We start from the raw sequence: 18,768 nt of genomic DNA on the forward strand, positions 1-18,768 counted from the left end.
GTCACGGGAGCCCAAAGCTCATTGATATGCGTGGGGAGCGAGGTCTAGCTCCCACTGAGAAAGCTTAATGCTGGCTATGGTAGAAAGCTATCAGAACACAGTGCATTAGAGCTTGCTACCAACAGACTGGTCAGAGTGCCCATGCTGACCCCTGTCCACCGCCAAAAACACCTACAATGGGCATGCAAACATCAGAACCGGACCATGGAGCAATAATATGATGAATCGCATCTTCTTTTGCTTCATGTGGAGGCCGGGTGCATGTGCGTCACTTACCTGGGGAAGAGATGGCACCAGGATGCACTATGGGAAGAAGGCAAGCCGGCGGAGGAAACGTGATTTTCTGGACAATGTTCTGCTGGGAGACCTTGGGTTCTGGCATTCACGTGGATGTTACTTTGACACGTAAAACCTACCTAAACATTACTGCAGACCAAGTACACCTCTTCATGGCAGCAGTAATGTTGCGCTAATGTCACTGGCCTCTTCCAGCAGGATAACGCACTCTTCCACAAGAATAGTTGAATGAGGAACAAGTGGTCAAGGTGTTCACTTAGCCTCATGATTTCCCAGATCTCAATCCGATCGAGCGTCTGTGGGATGTGCTGGATAAACAAGTCCGGTCCATCAAGGCCCACCTCAGAACTTACAGTACTTAAAGGATCTGCTGTGAACGTCTTGGTGCCAGATACCACAGCACACCTTCAGAGGTCTTGTGGAGTTCATGCCTAGACGGGTCAGAGCGGGTAAAGCTGTTTTAGCGGCACATGGAGGACTTACACAATATTAGTCAGGTGGTTTTAACTTCTTTGGACCTTTAATACCAATCAAAATAGAGAATCAACAGCGCTGTGCTGTAGTTATGGATGACTGTCGCTAGATGTCGCTGCACCAAAACACTGGACCATACAGTGAAAAGTGACGGAGCTCTGCGCGTGCGCACTAGTTAACGCATGCGCGCTGCGACTGAATCCGGCAGTGACCAACCCTTCTGTTGTCTTCACACATTTTCACTTCTTTTCTACTTTTTTTATTTACAGGGAAATAATGGAGGAGTTCAATTCCGGAGATGAGGTAAACTCGCGTAAATATGATGGTTGATAGGCAGAATATAAGATATATTTGATATACAGATGACGTGACAGTTAAATCACTTAATTAATCAAATAACTCGAGGATTTATGTTTAAGGAGTTAAAATGCAGACATTATTGTAATCTTTAAATGAGCGAAACGGTTTATTGTGAACAGTTCCGGTGCAGTTATGTAGAATCGAGATTTCCGGGTGTGGCTGTATTACGTTTCTATGGAGAATGTTTGTTTGGGTGACTATCAACAAACCTGTCCGAAATAGTTCCTTATCCCCTCGCTCCCTTATCCCCTTATCCCCTCGCTCCCTTACTCCCTTATCCCCTCGCTCCCTTACTCCCTTATCCCCTCGCTCCCTTACTCCCTTATCCCCTCGCTCCCTTACTGCCTTATCCCCTCGCTCCCTTACTGCCTTATCCCCTCGCTCCCTTACTCCCTTATCCCCTCGCTCCCTTACTCCCTTATCCCCTCGCTCCCTTACTCCCTTATCCCCTCGCTCCCTTACTCCCTTATCCCCTCGCTCCCTTATCCCCTCGCTCCCTTATCCCCTCGCTCCCTTATCCCCTTATCCCCTCGCTCCCTTACTCCCTTACTCCCTCACCCCCTCGCTCCCTTACCCCCTCGCTCCCTTACTCCCTTATCCCCTTACTACTTGCCCCCTACACAGTGCATTTGGGGTGTTCAAGATTCCTAACCCGCTGGCTTTTGTTTTTAATCACTTTGCGGTAGTGGTGATGAATAAATCAATCGTATGTTGTTGTGGTTATTATTTGGTTATCATGGCTGTAAAATGGGTTCATCTAAAACAAAAAGAACCCAATTCTAATTAATAGGAACTTGAGTCTAGCTGCCAGAGTTGGGTGATATGACAAATATCATCATCTCGCGTTACCTGTGGACGTTTCTACGATGCGTGATGCGTGTCACGGTATATAATTTAGCTATCAAACTGTCTGCAAAACAGTAGTAAGATAAACACACGCACAGAAACAGCAACGTTAACCTGAGTTTGATGATACTTGTCTTTAATGCCTCCAAATTACGAAAATGACGCCAGATCATCCAGTCGGCGTCCGTTTAATTTGCACTTATTGAAAACGTCTTGTTTTAATTAAAAACTGCAGTGCTATACCAACAATATCTCAGAAAAGTGTATCACGTCTTCATCATGATCTCGATGTTTATCGATTTATCGCCCAGCCCTATTAACATCTCAATAACTCCGGGAAGCGCTGTTACGATGAGTGCGCTTCTGGATGAGTGGAAAGACGCTCTGATGATTCAACTGGATGGATATTTCTAAAATATGGCCGCTTCTAAAAATGTAAACGCTTATTAAGTTTGTGCCGTGATCGTAATTACAGGGATTTTCTTTCACTCGGGAAGTTTCCCTGCGTTTTTTGAACACGAATCTCCTGCATCGCCTCGCGTGCTTTCAGCTTCTCCGCTAAACGCTCAGACGCGGCTTATGAAACGAGCGAGCTAGATAACTAGTGCGTGATGTGGCGAATAGGGACGCGCTTCGAGTTTATCTGAAATATATTCAGGAAGCTCGGAGTCAAGATGCAGAAACGATCGTACGGGAACGTTTGATTGAGTCCGAAACGCGCAGGAGTGATTTCATGTCCTCCCTGTTCTCACTTTTCTTTTCTTTCCTTTGACGTAGGTTGGATTCAGTCCTGACGACGCGAGTAACGCGGTTAAAGAGGTAACTCGCATCAGCAACACAAAGAAAGCGCCATTATCCAGGATAGAAAAGTGTATAGAATGTGTAGCCGTTAGAAGTTGATTGCACCGATTCGTTCTCGGCTGCGTGGGGCCTGGTACCCGCTCTGAACGAACGGAAGAACTGAAGGATCAGCAGTTAGTTTTTAAAAGCGCGCTCTGTTTCCATGTTTGCGTGTGTTGGGCAGTGCATCGAGGGTGTAATCGGAGGTGTGGACTACAGCCAGAACAAGGTGAACCAGTGGACGGCGAGCATCGTCGAGCACTCTCTCACTCAGCTGGTTAAACAGGGGAAAGCTTTTAAATACATCGGTAATAACGTCATCTTTTGCTTACGGACTAAACATCATGTACAAAAATGTCCTGATGTATTGTAAACTGTGTGTGTGTGTGTGTGTGTGTGTGTGTGTGTGTGTGTGTGTGTGTGTGTGTGTCCTTTAGTTAACTGCGCTATCATGCAGAAGAGTGGCGCAGGACTCCACACAGCCAACTCCTGTTACTGGGACACCACCACTGACGGTAAGCCGTGGGGCGCGTGGGTACAGCTGAGCTCAAGTTTACATTCGCCTGGCAGGATCTGCAAAATAATAATAATAATAATAAGAGGGGTCATAAAATTGCATTTATTTATTTTTATTTATTAAGTACTTCCTTGAAGAATCTGTTTCACATAACAGATGTTTACATACAGTCCATAAGACACAATAATAGCTGAATTTACACAAAAGAACCCGTTCAAAAGTTTACACACGCGCTCGATTCGTAACACTGCGTGCCGGGACGCGGACGATCAAACACTGCTTTTATGTTTTAAAGCTGCCCACGGTTCTTCAGAAGCATTATTACTGTGTCTTGTGGACTGTGTGTAAACGTCCGTCATGTGAAAGAGTTTATTCACGGCAAAAGAAAGAAGGAAGTTTTTATAATCCCTGCTGTTTTTGGTCGAATTATTAACATTGCAGGTTCTGCCAGGCGTACGGAAACTTCTGACTGAGTTCTCTACCTTTTATACAATATCACGGTTATTGGTGTCTACAGACTTTTTTTTTAAAGCAGTGTAAGTTAATTGTCCATCAGCTTAACGTCAGTCAGACTGGCCCTAACTGGTTTGCCTGAATTAGTTTTTTAATAGGCTCATTAACAATTGCGAGAGGTGTATAAATATTCCACCGGGTGAATATCTGTTGGCGTGTGCATGGTGAATAAACTCTCGTTGTGTTGTGCTAGCGCGGGATTATCTCCCCGAACACTTTAATTACAGCGTAATGTAACTTGACCTATTATGTTGAAGCTGTGCACCCCCCCCCCCCCCCCCCCCACACACACACACACACATAAAGCAGTAATATTTTTCCATATAAAACGATAATGAAACAATCTCAGGAGTAAAATGTCCACCAATCACTGATGACCTTTTTTTAAATTTTTATTTTTTTTTACACCATTTAGAATACCACTTTGAAGTAATTGTGTTTTAAAACCGCGGCGTTGTTAAATTCTGGGGTCAGAAGTGGATGTTTAACTTTCTATAACAGCAGCCCCGACTGAAGTTCTGGATGCGAGACGAATCACGGGTTCATATGGACGCACTGCTTCGAAGACGTTATCGTTTCTATAGCAACAGCTCATGCACAGGGGCTTGTACGGCACATGTGCACCACATTAATCTTAGACTGTCTAAATTTAAAAAAAACAAAAAAAAAATGTACATCTTTATTTAATAAAGAAAATATGTAATCATTGATATGGTGACGCTTCAGTTAGTACATTTACATTTCCGGCGTTTGGCAGACGCACTTATCCAGAGCGACTTGCAGCTGAGCGGTTGAGGGTTGAGGGCCTCACTCAGGGGCCCAGCAGTGGCAGCTTGGTGGTGCTGGGGTTTGACCTCACGACCTTCTGATCAGAAGTCCAACCTCTTTGGCTATCACCACCATGTTTGTTTCACATTTATGGAAGGAGTCTCCAGTTTTATTTTGCAGCTATATATTATTTTTTTATTTGTTTAATTTGAACATCTAATTAACATCTGGAGGAGAGAAGAGAGGCTAGTGATGGAATAGCTGCTTTAACATGTCATTTAGTGTTTTTTGTTTTAGTTTTTTTTTTTATAGAAAGTAATTTGTTATTTTGGATGTGGCACACCGTTAAATGTAACTATAAACGGATAAAACAAACATGCTGTTTTATAATAAATGAATCTTTTTAATTGTTGAGTAAGTGCTGTGGGATTGTAGGGATAAAACCCTTTGGGACATTCTGCTACAGGAACGCGACCGGGTTCGGGTTAATAACAGTGCCTCTTGTGCTTTTCCTTTCTGTGTAGGAAGCTGCACGGTCAGATGGGAGAATCGCACCATGTACTGCGTCGTTAGTGTGTTTGCCGTTGCTTTGTGAATCAGAGCCGTGCTGAGGCATGCAGTGAGACCCACGCCTGTACACACACACACACACGCCTGTACACACACACACACATGCACATACACACACAGACACCAGGTGGCACCGTGAACTTATTCCAGCCTATTGAAGCAGAGTGTTATTAAAGGCCTGAGTTGCTGGGTTTAGGACCAGGCGGAGGAGTTCTCCTGCCTGCACTACCTTCATATTTTAACCGAACTGCTTGCTTGTGTTTGCCATTCATCTGTTTTTTTGTTTTTTTTTGTTTTTTAAATCCTAACTTCTTGTGTAGAAAGACTTTAAATGCATCATGTAGTTAGCAAATGTGTTTGTTTAAATCGAATTAAATTCAGTGTTGTATAACCCGAGGACGTGATGCTTCTTTACTTCCTTACACAATCCTTACACAGCGTTCAGTAATCTTTAAAAACACGGGAATAGAAATACACACAAGGAAATGACTCTCAAGTACCAACTGGTTTTTATTTTTGTCAAGTTTTGTTTCCATCAGTCCTTGTACAAGGTTTACAGAAAGTCCTAGATGATAATTGTTCAACAATACACCTTGATATTTCTGTTCTGTCAGGAAAGCATGGAGTCACTTCCTGTTCACAACCGTACAGTACGAGTAGCGTGCAGCTCTGATGATGTATTAATTTCTGCACAGATCGAGAATGAAGGTGATTTGTGGTGATTGTGTTTGCGAGGATGTCATGACTTGCTGTCTGTCAGCGTTGTTGAAGAGAAAACGAACGGGAACTTTGCGATTTGTCCACGTGAAGTTCGTTTCTCGTTACCGCAGAGTCGCTTCCTAATTGCCGCGATTCAAGAGGAAATCGACTTTTGCAAGTCCGGTTCATGTTGTGAACACTGAGCAGGTATTTCTTAAAAACACTCGCAACACAATCGTTTCGCAACGTGATTTCTCACCGCTAGAAGAGTTAAACTAGTCCGTCTAATCCGTTGCACGTCTTCTAGCAGGATGTCTGGTTCAGTCTAAACACAAAGATTGCTGGTATGATATAGTATGTAATGTAATGTAATGTAAAGCTTAGGGAAAGAAAGAAAAGCTTACTGAGTAATTCTGCAGCATAAAAAAAATGCGCATAGAAATGTGATCAGCAATTGCGAATTCGATCGCTAACAAAAATCAGTGCAAACAATTCTCTGAGCCGTTTCTATCAACATTGCAGCTTTTCATATACGTTCCCGTAGCAACGGCTTCACTACTGGCATTGCGCCATCCTTTAATCACACCTTTACAGGAATGCAGCCCCCCCCCCCCCCCCCCCCCCCTCCCCCAATAAAAGCTGTTTATAAATGTTGTGTTTTAAAAAAAAACTTGTTCCAGTGCGTCTGTAGTGTGTGTGATTACCACAGGCAGTAATTTCACCACACACAAAAAAAGAAAAGAAATCCGATTTACTCGAAACATACCAATTGGAAGTCTAATGTCGGACGCTGGGACACTGAATGAATGTTCTCTCTAACACCGTGTCGTTTAGTTTTCTGACTCCGGCTCGGACGGCTGGAGTATATACTGTGCTTGTTGTAAGCACGTGATCGATGCTGAGCTACACGGATCGTTAGTATGAAGATTCCTGAGAGGAGATGTTTATTTAGAAGGACGTTTTCCTTTCAGGATGAAGAGCTTTGCAGTTTCTCATCAACACGAAAAGCTGGGATTTGACTTCAGCCGATCGACCGAGCGGGAAAGGGTGGTGAAGGAACGGCTGTTTAAAGCTGTTATAAAGTAAGTGAGAGCAGGAACTAACGACAGTAAGTGTCATTATAAATGGATAAAGACGTAAGACGTGTCACTTTTGTAGATGTTTTGCGTTGCTGAATTGCTGTGGGGTAAGATGAATAAAAACGCTTCAGGAGAAAGATACAGACTCCGGGGTGTAGTAGTAAATCTGGTGTCGAGTGTGATCGTTACGCCGCGTCCTGTTCCGCGCACTCCTTCCTCAGACAGAACTACTGTTAGCGTGTTCGCGCTTACAGCTTCTAGTAAAGATGAACTTGTGCTGTTTTCCAAAATCTTCAGGAGAGTACACGAAGCCGGCGTTACTCATCGCTCCGGTGTTGGAATCCCGGATTTACTTTCCTCACGTATTTTAAACGTACTCATGGCACTGAAGTTCGGCAGACACCCATAAACTTCCATTATAAGTATGTTTTGAGTAAACATTTCTCTTTTTTTTCCTTCTCTGGTAATCACACACACACACACACACACACACACACACACACTACAGAGCAGAGATTAGATGATTTAAATTCTATCCATCTCTAGGATTAGAAGTTTTCCTTGTTGAAGATGAATTCGGCTCCCGCCTGCGACTGGTTCAGACATTGTTTTTCTAAGGCTTTCGCCAGAGGAGTCGGTCCACAGAGAAACACCCCGACTTTACACCTGTGGGAAGGAGATAAAGAGAGAAATTAGCGCTGTGGTATGTGTAAGTGCAGACAAATATATATATATATATATAGTTCATTAGAAGTTGTGCACAACGCAATACGCAGTGTTGTAGTGACTAGAACAGTTTCCAGTGCAGGTTTATTCAACTACAATTAGGCTATATAAAACTGATTACAAATCCAGATAAGTGATTAGTTCACCTTCCGATCAGCTATAAGTGTATTTAATGTGTTTATTACTCTGATTGACTGAAACAAGCAGCAACAGACGATCTGCTACAGCACCTGCGGTGGTTCAGATTGAAAAACCCAGTGTGTTTTTTCCCGTGTTGATCAGCTTTGCTACCGTTTTCCCACGGCTCGCTTCGATTCTACAGAAATCCTTCACTAGCACTCCGGTTCAGCGTCGACCGAACCCCGTTTAATCCCCTGGGGAATCATTTAACACTAATGTTATTAGTCAGGGACTGATGCAGTCTATCACATACCCTGGGTGAGTGGTGGCGATGCTGTTAAACTCGTTTTCCCAGTTGGGTTTTCCGTACAGAGTTTTCTGCTTCAGGCCGGTGATGGGGTCGTTTTCTGCCTCATGGTGAACTCTGAAGTGAGCAGCCTTCACAAACATCATTATTAAAAGGTTAAAACCAATGCAATGCGTTTAACCTGCAAAGCCATTAGCGTTTATATGAAATGTGAAATATTACACCTATAACACCTTTAAGACGCCGCCAAAGTCAAACGCTCAATCCTACAAATACTGGCAGTGAACAAACCCTCTGCAAGAACACATGTTTTCTAATTCCAGTCTAAAAGATCCATTTTAGGGTTACTTCCTTGGTCCAGTTTGTTTTTGTACTGTGGTGGAAGTGGATCTCACCTCGGTCTCCTTCCAGCGAGTGAGGTAGATGTTGTAATTGAGGAAGCCACTCATGCTTTTCTCGCCCATCTGGCGCTCCAGGGACTGCAGCAGGTCTGCAAACCACTCAAACGCCTGTGTCTCTGGACACAGCCAATAGAAGTAGATCTGCCAGGGTCAAAAGTTCAGAGAAACATTTACTGTATAAAGTTAAAGCTAGTAGGCCTTTACATATGGACAGGGACGTCACACTGAGAGAGTGAAGCATTATACAGTTGAGTATTTTCCCTGATCTACCCGTTTACTCGTCAATGTAATTCAATTCATACTGCAGCTTTACAGAGATCTGGATGTACATGTAGATACCTAATAAGCAAGGGTGAGGCGTGAGCGTCGCAAACCCCCCTGAGGAAAAACACCCTAGGGGGAGAAATTCCCTGAGATGACCTGAGGAAAAAACCTGACGAGGAACCGGACTCAACGGGGAACTCGTCCTCTGAAGAGTGACACCTTATAAATCATCACTCTCACAACTGTATACTATAAATCAAATGGAACGCCAAGTGTGTTGAAATAGTCTTTTTTTTTTTTTTGCATTTCCAGAGCATGAGCAATGAAAGCATATTCTTATTTACTTATTTACATCGATACGCATTTTCTAGAAGCAGGAAACCGTACCAAACTGCCACGGTTTTGTAATTCAGTGCAACCGAGGAAGCCTCACCTTCTTGGTGAACACATTGGTGTTTTGCTGGACGGTTTTGTACCACACAGACTTAAGGATGGATGCAAAGGGGGTGACACCGATTCCTGCACCCACCAGCATGACCACCTCGTAGCGGAACACATCCTCACTGGCCGTGCCGAAGGGGCCATCCACTGCCACCCTGCACACACAGACACACACTCTGGCTCAGCTGTCTGATCGTGCAACACACGAATCTTACAATTAAATCTAATAATAATAATAATAAGTGTTCTTTATCGTGTCATGGTGGATCTGGAGATCTGGGGACACTTTGAGATGGGAAGCCAGTCAGTTGCAGGGCACCACACACACACACACACACACACACACACACACACACACACACGCACGCTCCTTTTCTCAAGGGGCGATTTAAAGTAGCTAATCCATGTCCTGGCATGCTTTAGGGAGGTAGGAGGAACCCAGAGGACACCCATATGCACACAGACAGTACCCAAACATACTACACGACCTTTCTGAAGATTTTGTTGTCTGCATGTTGTTGTTTGCATGTCAAAACAGAACATCATTTCTTAAAAGAGGTAGCGGCAAAAGTTTGTGATGATGAAATCAACTGTCCCATGCTCTTACTAAAATCATTGCAAAAGTCTGCGTTAATCTGCTCACTTCTTCTTTCCAACCGTGCCTGCTAACGCCACATCCCCTTTTCACAAGAACGTAGTTTCCCCATCAATTACTGTTCCTGGCTTTAGTGCACACACAGAGACCTACAGATGCATTAATAATCTTATATAAATATAAAGAGCTTTAATTTAGTTGTACTTGCATTAACCCTGACGGTAAAAACAGGACACTCACGAAACAGAGAAACACACCGGCTTCAAGAACCGTTCACATGTCTACATGACCCTCCATCCATCCATCCATCCTTCTTCTATACCGCGTTATCCTTTTCAGGGTCACGGGGGTGTCTACATGTCACGTGTGTATTATTTGATTGTACACGCAGTTTGAGCTTCCATGTGTGAAAAGCTTCTCTCTAAAATAATAATCTTCTTCTTTATAATGGTTAGATTTGCAGTTTGCAGACTGACATTTAGTGTCCAAAGTAACACCATCTTTCTTCGTTTTAGATTCTATTTGCAGATATCCGACTGATGATTTATAGCTTAAAGAATTCTTTTCCGTATTTGTTTTCCTCCAGGTGCTTTCTGGTGCTTTGAGAGGAATTTTAGCTCGTTTTATCGGTCATCTGAACTGTTTTTTTTTAATTCACAGAAAAGTCCTTCAGTGAAATATTCATTCTTACCTGGGAAGTTCCCAGGCATCCTGACCTTCGGTTTTGTCCCCACCGCATGCCTTGTACAGGGCATCCGTCCAGTCTCCAACGATACGGACGTGGATACTGAAGTGGTCTTCCTCGGGAGCAGAGGTCAGGGTGAAAGGATGCCACTCCAGCTGCGAGATGGACGGACACTTCATGAAGACGTACTGACCCACCTCCATCTTAAAGCCTTTCTTCTTCAACTGAAGCTCCAGGGTCTTTGACGGATGCATCACTACCTGATGAGCAAGAAACAAGGGCTAGATCTCAAAACAAAGTTCTTTATTGGCTAAGCAAAGTGGCTTCTACAGAGACGTCAGTCTCAGACATTTTCCTCAGTACGCATTACTAACAATGAAACCAAATGTTTCTGTTGCGGTTCTTGTGCCGAGTCTCATTTCCACTGACCTTGGTGATAACCACCTTCTGCTGCGAGCGGTAGAATCGCACAAGCATCTCAAACACATACAGGATCATCGGCGCAAGGACCCACTTCCACGTCTGTGAATAAAGCATTAGAGTATGCAGTGTTGGACCTAACATAATGCTCACGGTAAAACGACACCACGACCATACAGGGACAATACAAATACAAGGAATGGATTTATATTTATTTTTAAACATGAAAATAATTCTCGTTTTTACATACAGTACAGCTCACAACTTAGTGTAAAGTAAAACTCAGTTAGTTTCCAGTGTCAGAAAAAAAACCTTATTAAAGCCATGTGGTGTGTCACGTGCTCAAAAGGAAGGGGGGGGGGTGTTCTTCAAGAGGAATATAAACTACTGTAGAAAGCAATCACTGGTTATATAGGAATGAAACGTAGAGGATTATTGATCGGGCGGGTCAATCACCAGACGTGGACACGTGTGCGTTTGACTTCCTGAAGTCGAGATCCGAAAGTGAATAAGCCTGAAACGAGCAGGAACTGAAAGTAGAACTGTTTTAGGCCTGGTATTGCAAGTTCAGGGATAATATCTGGTAAAGTTTAGCAAGTTTAAAGCATCTGGTAATGTTTAGAACTTTAGCTAAGCATTAATACTGACATCGTCTACTGGTATTATTATAATTATTATTATTTTAATCTTAATGCGCTGTAATGCAAACTTTGTGCGACAGTACTGATCATTATACAGTCTTTATGTGTGTGTTTCGCTGAATGTTATTGGGGGTGTTTATATGAGGAGGCTTGTGTAATAACTGAAAGTTGGTTTACCGCTGGAGGATTTCCTGCAAAATCCGGTGTAGGGCAATCCGGCACCGTGCCCCAGCTCTCAAACCGACTGCTACAGTTTATCGGGTTATGCTTCTTTAGATTGTCAAAGGTCTGGCCTCGTACAATACGACTGACAAGTGACAACACACACACACACACACACACACACACACACACACACACACACACACACACACACACACACACACACACACACACACACACACACACACACACACACACATACAGAGGAAGGTTACGTGTTTACCAAATCACTGTGTTGCAAATATCAGTGTGATACAAGAATCCAGTTGCTTCATTCCTTTGTTGCTCAACACACGGCTCTGTAGACTTTAACCACTTAACCTCTAGGCTTTTTATTCAGTTCTGTCTATTAACACATATTGTTCAAGTAAGCGCAGTTAAATGAATAAGAAGGAGAATAAAAACCGTAGTGAGAAGAATAAGAAATGTAAGTCTGGAGCTGCTGATCGCTCGTGAGAGTTTAAGGAGTTAAAACATTACGTTTGGTTCAAAATGTCCGACTGTAAAAAAAATTTTGACTCGAAGTTCAGCAAAACTCATGTTTATACATGACATGCAAAGTTTGATGTGTTTGCTTGACTTTCTCCTCTAAATATGCCAATATAAAAATAAATAAATAAATAAATAAATAAATAAATAAATAAATAAATAAATAAATAAAAGGTACATTTGTATGTACTAGGAATTAGATTTGGTATAACACAGATACAAATAATAATACAAAATACACTATATATATATATATATATATATATATATTGTGTATAAAGTAAGTAAAAATGTATTGTTTTATTCCCTGATACACGACTTTAAAGCTATTGTTGCAGAATCTTTCATTATTATTAGAAATTAGTGGGAAAAACATGTTTACTGAGTCAGAATGCAACAATTTCTCATTAATGCAGTTACCCTGAGCTGCTGTGAGTTGCTCTGACAATCCCGTAATAGGAACTCATAATTACTGCAGCTCTGTGTCAGGGGTGTTGGATTTGGTGAGAAATGACATCACATGTCAGCTCGGATGCATCAAATCATCACGGCCCAATTTTAGGCGTAAAAGAAGTCTGACTACTTGGTGACAGGCAACCGATCAGGAGACAGACTGTGAGAACGTCCAGTATAATCAATAAGAGGCAACGAATTCAGGCGTGATTAATGTTTTTAGGTTGTTTTTTTTTTCTTTCTCCGTGTTGACATTTATTTGTTTTCGAATTTGGAAAGCTAGTGAAATAGTGGAATTTGTATTGTTCCCCAGATGCGAAGGAGTTAGAAATAATGCACACAGCTTTAGAGAAATTCACTACGTTCACAGAAAATCGCCCGGTAAAACATCGTAATTACACCAGTAAAACAGAAGAAACTAGAACGGTGCTGAATTCTGAAACGTTTCAAGTATAATTAGCTTCTTACCCAACCCCGTGCAGCACCAGTCCGATGAAGAAGATGATGAAGAGGTGATGCGTGAACCAGAACACTTCAAAATAGGACCTGCGAATGACTTCCATGGAGGAGGTAATGATGAGGATGAGGGAGAGGGTGATGACCACACCCGTCAGTCCTGCGATCGTGGTGAACATCACAATGGTCTGGCTCTGTGGCACGGCAAAGAAAATGGAAGAAGACACATGATTATCAAAACGAAGATTACATTGTTCGTTCATTTTGTTTACCTGAAACTCTGTTAGAGTTAACCGCATGTCCATTTTGTAGGACATATATTAGCTTTGGCTGAATTAGCTTTGGTTTAAATAAATAAATAAATAAATAAATAACCTTGCTGGTTAATCTAATTCCAAATGTAAAAGTACTTCTTTAGTATTAAAGCTGCGATATTTAAAGGTGTTTCTATTCCTGTAATAATCATAAAATTTCAAAGATACCTTAGAAAAATGGATTTGAATATATAATAATAATAATAATAATAATAATAATAATAATAATAATAATTCCTTCAAAATATTATCTCTGGACCCCTTCAGGTCAGTATAAGGTCATAAGGCCAACGTGTACTTTTTTAACACATGGTCACAGTGAAACAACACAGCATGACTGAGTGTGTGTGTGTGTGTGTGTGTGTGTGTGTGTGTGTTTATGAGAGCAGGACCTGAACCTTTGCTTCATCATTGTGACCAGTTCTAACAGAAGTTTCCCTGACCCCAAAGAGGAAATTTCACCCACAGTGTGACCACGTGAAGGACAACCAAACTACTGGGATCACTACACACACTCACGTAATCAACCCTGACGTCCAAACACTCATAACGTGTCTTAATATAGCACAAGATGTACCAAAAGGGCACGTATCAAATACTTTAGAATTCAAGTAAATACTTAAAAGATTCAACTTTTCCCTCAGGATGTTGTCAGTAATGTAATTTGTATTGTATTATATTAGATACACAGTTAACTCCACATTCTTAGCCTGTACTAGAAGTGTTCCCATATCTACAAGAATTTCTCTTTACGATCGCATATGGCATTCACAGAATTTTCTGTATCTCTGCATAAATCTGACCTAAAACATCAACAACTTATCAAAAGTCCTAAAAGTATACAAACTAGAACTTAATTAAACAAACGACATGAAAATATTACACTCGGTCATTTACTTATTGAGGGAAATGATCCAGTATTAGATATCTGTGAGGGGTAAAAGTATGTACACCTCTAGGATTAGCAGTTAATCTGAAGGTGAGATTAGAGTCAGGGGTTTTCAATCGATGGGATGATGATCAGGTTACAACGGCAAAGTCACTGCTCTTCAAAAATAGCATCGATGCTCATCTGCAGTTGGCTAAGGATCACATGGACAAGCCAGAAGGCTATTGGGAAAGGTTTTGTGGACAGATGAGCGCAAAATAGAACTTCTTGGTTCATATTTGGAAGTGTTATATTTGGAGAAAGGAAAACACTGCATTCCAGCATAAGAACCTTATAACATCTGTGAAACATGGTGGTGGTAGTGTCAGGGTTTGGACCCGTTTTGCTGCATCGGGACCAGGACGACTCGCCATCACTGATGGAACAATGAGTTCTGAATGATAGCAGCGAACTCTAAAGGAAAATATCAGGACATCTGTCCATGAACTGAATCTGAAGAGAAAGTGGGTCATGCAGCAAGACAACGATCCTAATCACACGAGTCGTTCTACCAAAGAACGCTTAAAGAAGAATAAAGTGAATGTTCTGGAACGGCCGAGTCAAAGTCCCGACCTTAATCCAGTAGAAATGTTGTGGAAGAACCTGAAGCGAGCAGTTCATGTGAGGAAACCCACCAACATCCCAGAGCTGAAGCTGTTCTGTACTGAGGAACGTCTAAAACTCCTCCGAGCCGATGTGCAGATGATCAACACTTACCCCAAACGCTTATCTGCAGTGATTACTGCACAAGCAGCTCACACCACATACTGAAAGCAAAGGTGCACATACTTTTACCCCTCACACTGTAGGTATGTAATATTGGATCATTTCCCTCAATAAATAAATGACCAAGTATAATATATATATATATATATATATATATATATAATTTGATTTGTTTAATTGGGATCTCTTTGCCTAACTTTAAGACTTTTAGGATGCTTTAGGTCATATTTATGCAAATTCTAAAGTGTTCACAGACTGTACATGTGGGTCACATAAGGGACAGAACTCAGTCATATATATTCCATGTAAGATGTGTGTGTGTGTGTGTGTGTGTGTGTGTGTGTGTGTGTGTGTGTGTGTGTGTGTGTAGTGTTATACCCACCGTCTCAGGGGACCGGATCGGGTTGAGGTAAGACTCATTGTCCTTGTTGCCAATCAAAGACAGAATGTGGGGCAGTGATTTGTTGTTGTCCTCCCGCTGAGCAGACTCAAAGCGCTCGAAATTAAACAGATGAGCGATGGTGTGCACCGCTGAGAGAAACACGAGAGAGACGGTCATAACTCTTTCAGAAAGCAGTTCAGGGTTTAGCTCTGATGTAGGATATAAGCAGATTTAAGTCTGAATGGTACCTGTGTGGAAGGCAATCATGTAGGCCACCAGTTTGTGGAACGTGATGTTTTTGTCTAGTTGACGGGCAGCCGTACGGCTACAGCACTACCCAGACATGCAAACATACAGTGTTACAGTGTTACAGTGCTACAGTGCTACCATGTTACAGTGTTACAGTGCTACAGTGCTACAGTGCTACCATGTTACAGTGTTACAGTGTTACAGTGCTACAGTGCTACAGTGTTACAGTGCTACAGTGCTACAGTGCTACCATGTTACAGTGTTACAGTGTTACAGTGTCACAGTGCTACAGTGTTACAGTGTTACAGTGCTACAGTGCTACCATGTTACAGTGTTACAGTGTTACAGTGCTACAGTGTTACAGTGCTACAGTGTTACAGTTTTCCTTTTTGTATCTGTACTGCTCATGATTCATTCACTGTGACTGAGTTTCAGTCCTGAGGCTCTGTCTGACCTGTATGGAGCCTCGGAGGAAGGACAGAAGGTTGCGGCAGACCGGCAGGAGGATCAACATGCAGTTAAAGTTCAGACATGCAGCTGGAGCTCTCGCCCAGGGCAGAGCATGCTACAGAGACCCACATGGGAAATGAGAATGAGAAGGCCGTGTTGTAAAATTCAGTACGTCTAAAGAAATAGTAACTGAAATAGAGAAGTGATACATTTCGCTATATCTACGTTAAGCTGTACAAAGTGCTTCAGGGCGTATTCTGCGTTCTGTACCGCATGAAAAAAACCCCCAAAACTGATGCCATTTTTATCTTACAGTAAGGTGTGATATTATGAATTAAAAAGCACAGTAATATTGTGATGCATTCTGGGATGTGTTCTACATTCCCAGCTGTTTAGTTTTTCTTGAAGAACTGTGGAATTAAATTGAGAACATTTTGTGAGCTGAAGTATATATATATATATATATATATATATATATATATATATATATATATATATATATATATATATATATATATATATATATATAGACTATAATAGTGGCTTTCCAATACTTTATTTGTAATTAGTGTGTACCTCCCTTAGCGGGGTTGCCAGGTCCAAGTATTTGGGCTACTTGTTGCCAAGGTTTTTTTTTTTGTCTGTTGGTTAAGGTTGGGGGTTTTGCATACATTGGATTAATAATATCAGCATTTTAAAAGCCAAATAAGTAAGCTGGTAGTTATTTTAAGCAAACAGTAAATATTTGGCAAGGGTAGTAATGAGTTTGTCCTTTCTGAATAAATTCAAACTTATTAAACTCATAAATTTGAATTTACTAGTTTAACTGATTCCTATTAAGAGGCATACTAATCTTTTCATTTTTTTCAGTCTACATATAATTTAAAAATGGGAACATTATCAGGATTACAATTTTTTTCATTTAAACCCAAAGAAATGAATCATTTTAGCGTAACACAGTATAGCAGCTGCGTGATTATAGTTCTGATTCCCTCTTGCCAGTCGTAGCTCACACGAGCATCTCCTGGTGCATACGCGAATACATTTTGGTAGAAATGAACACAAAATTTCCCTGAAATGCTTTTGTTAGAGTGACCACACGTCCGCTTTTTCCCCAGACACGTCTGCTTTTTCAGAGCTCAAAAAAGCGCGGGGATTTCTAAATTTGAGAAAATTTCATTTCGTTTCATTTGTGCACGTAGTTGCATCGCTTTAACCCCTCTCTGTAATTCCCGCCTTCTGCCACACTGATTGGTCGATTCTAAAAGACTTGCAGCAACTATTGACCAAATTCCTGCCTCTCAACCGTTATCCTCCTCTCAGTGAACGCGTGGATGTGAAGCGCTGGCGTGTACGGTGTTAAACAGTTGCTTGACAACAGCAGCCAATGACAGCCGTCCTGAGTGGAAACGACGCGACGATGCCCATGTCTGTACACGATCATTTTTAATTTCATCTTATCGCACTGTTTCGTATTACACGGCCATTCAAATGTGTCCATGATGGCAGAAGGTTCACTCATGGCATCTGATATTTTATTTCATTCCATGGACATTGAAAAGAATGTAGAATTTATTTATTTATTTATTCATTTAAAACAGATCCAAACATTGAACATGTTTTTAAGCTCTAAATACAAGTATTTTAGATCATTTTGCTTTTCTCTTGACTTTATTTACATACGTGACCTCGAACTAATCCGAAAACAATCCGATCACATTGCTCTCACATCGTCAGCCTCGGATTACGTTACTGATTATTATCTTCTATGAAGTCATTTGTAACTGTGACGGAATACATTTTTAAAGTAACCCTCCCGACCCTGTCACCTCCTGAATATTTAGGCATTCCGTTAACATCTCTGCTCAGTGAGTGGATATTGTACTGTTCACACTTTAAGCACGAGTTCTCCGCCTTACCCCGAGGATTTCCCTGCTGTAGTAGAACCGATCCACCAGAAACACCATGTAGAAATGGACAAAGAGGTAAGCATTGATCCCAAGCCATACCAGCTAAAGAGAAAACAGCATTACAACACGTTTACAACTCTGAGAGTTCAATAAAACAGAAATCAAATATTAAAACATGTAAACAAACTGTAACATACAATAATAACTATATAACTGTAATATATATAACTATATAAATAACAGGAGTCGTATTCAGAAACAAAAGACTCACAATAACAAAGATGGATAGTCCTTCATTCGCTGCAAAGTTGCCCATGCTGAAAGAACAAATGAATCTGTGTGTGTGTGTGTGTGTGTGTGTGTGTGTGTGTGTGTGTGTGTGTCTGCAGATATAAAAAAGTCAGAGTGAGGTACAGAAGTGAAAGGCGTTGGTATTTAAGGCAGTGAGTCATGGAGGAAGTTGAACAGGCCTGACAATATCAGCCCTACAGAACAGATGAAGCACAGTTCCTCAATCTAAAGTGTGTGTGTGTGTGTGTGTGTGTGTGCGTGTCTTCTGATGTGTAACACTTGAGAATAATTAAGAGATAGAAACAGATAAAAAAAAAACTGCAGTTGTTTTGAAT

The 18,768-nt window shown here is 41.5% G+C and overlaps 2 protein-coding genes across 2 annotated transcripts; one reads left to right on the plus strand and one right to left on the minus strand.

The window, feature by feature from the left end:
- Window positions 1–959: 959 nt before the first annotated feature.
- dynlt3 (dynein light chain Tctex-type 3) lies at window positions 960–5,576 on the plus strand. The gene is given in 5 exon segments (NM_001201262.1): window positions 960–1,074; window positions 2,755–2,796; window positions 3,002–3,125; window positions 3,255–3,332; window positions 5,140–5,576. Coding segments are annotated over 5 exon segments (342 nt in total). The 5' UTR covers window positions 960–1,047; the 3' UTR covers window positions 5,211–5,576.
- Window positions 5,577–5,677: 101 nt separating this feature from the next.
- On the minus strand, window positions 5,678–18,561 carry LOC108259374 (cytochrome b-245 heavy chain). The gene is made up of 13 exons (XM_017458811.3): window positions 18,414–18,561; window positions 18,152–18,244; window positions 16,237–16,347; window positions 15,782–15,866; window positions 15,534–15,682; window positions 13,196–13,377; window positions 11,741–11,870; window positions 10,932–11,024; window positions 10,509–10,762; window positions 9,215–9,377; window positions 8,512–8,658; window positions 8,123–8,247; window positions 5,678–7,629 (listed from the first exon to the last, which is right to left on the minus strand). Exons 1-13 carry the CDS (start codon window positions 18,456–18,458, stop codon window positions 7,512–7,514), a joined length of 1,695 nt encoding a protein of 564 aa, XP_017314300.1. The 5' UTR covers window positions 18,459–18,561; the 3' UTR covers window positions 5,678–7,511.
- Between the last annotated feature and the right edge of the window lie 207 nt (window positions 18,562–18,768).

This window comes from Ictalurus punctatus, chromosome 27 (genome assembly GCF_001660625.3).
Source record: "Ictalurus punctatus breed USDA103 chromosome 27, Coco_2.0, whole genome shotgun sequence".
NCBI classification, from domain to species: domain Eukaryota; kingdom Metazoa; phylum Chordata; class Actinopteri; order Siluriformes; family Ictaluridae; genus Ictalurus; species Ictalurus punctatus.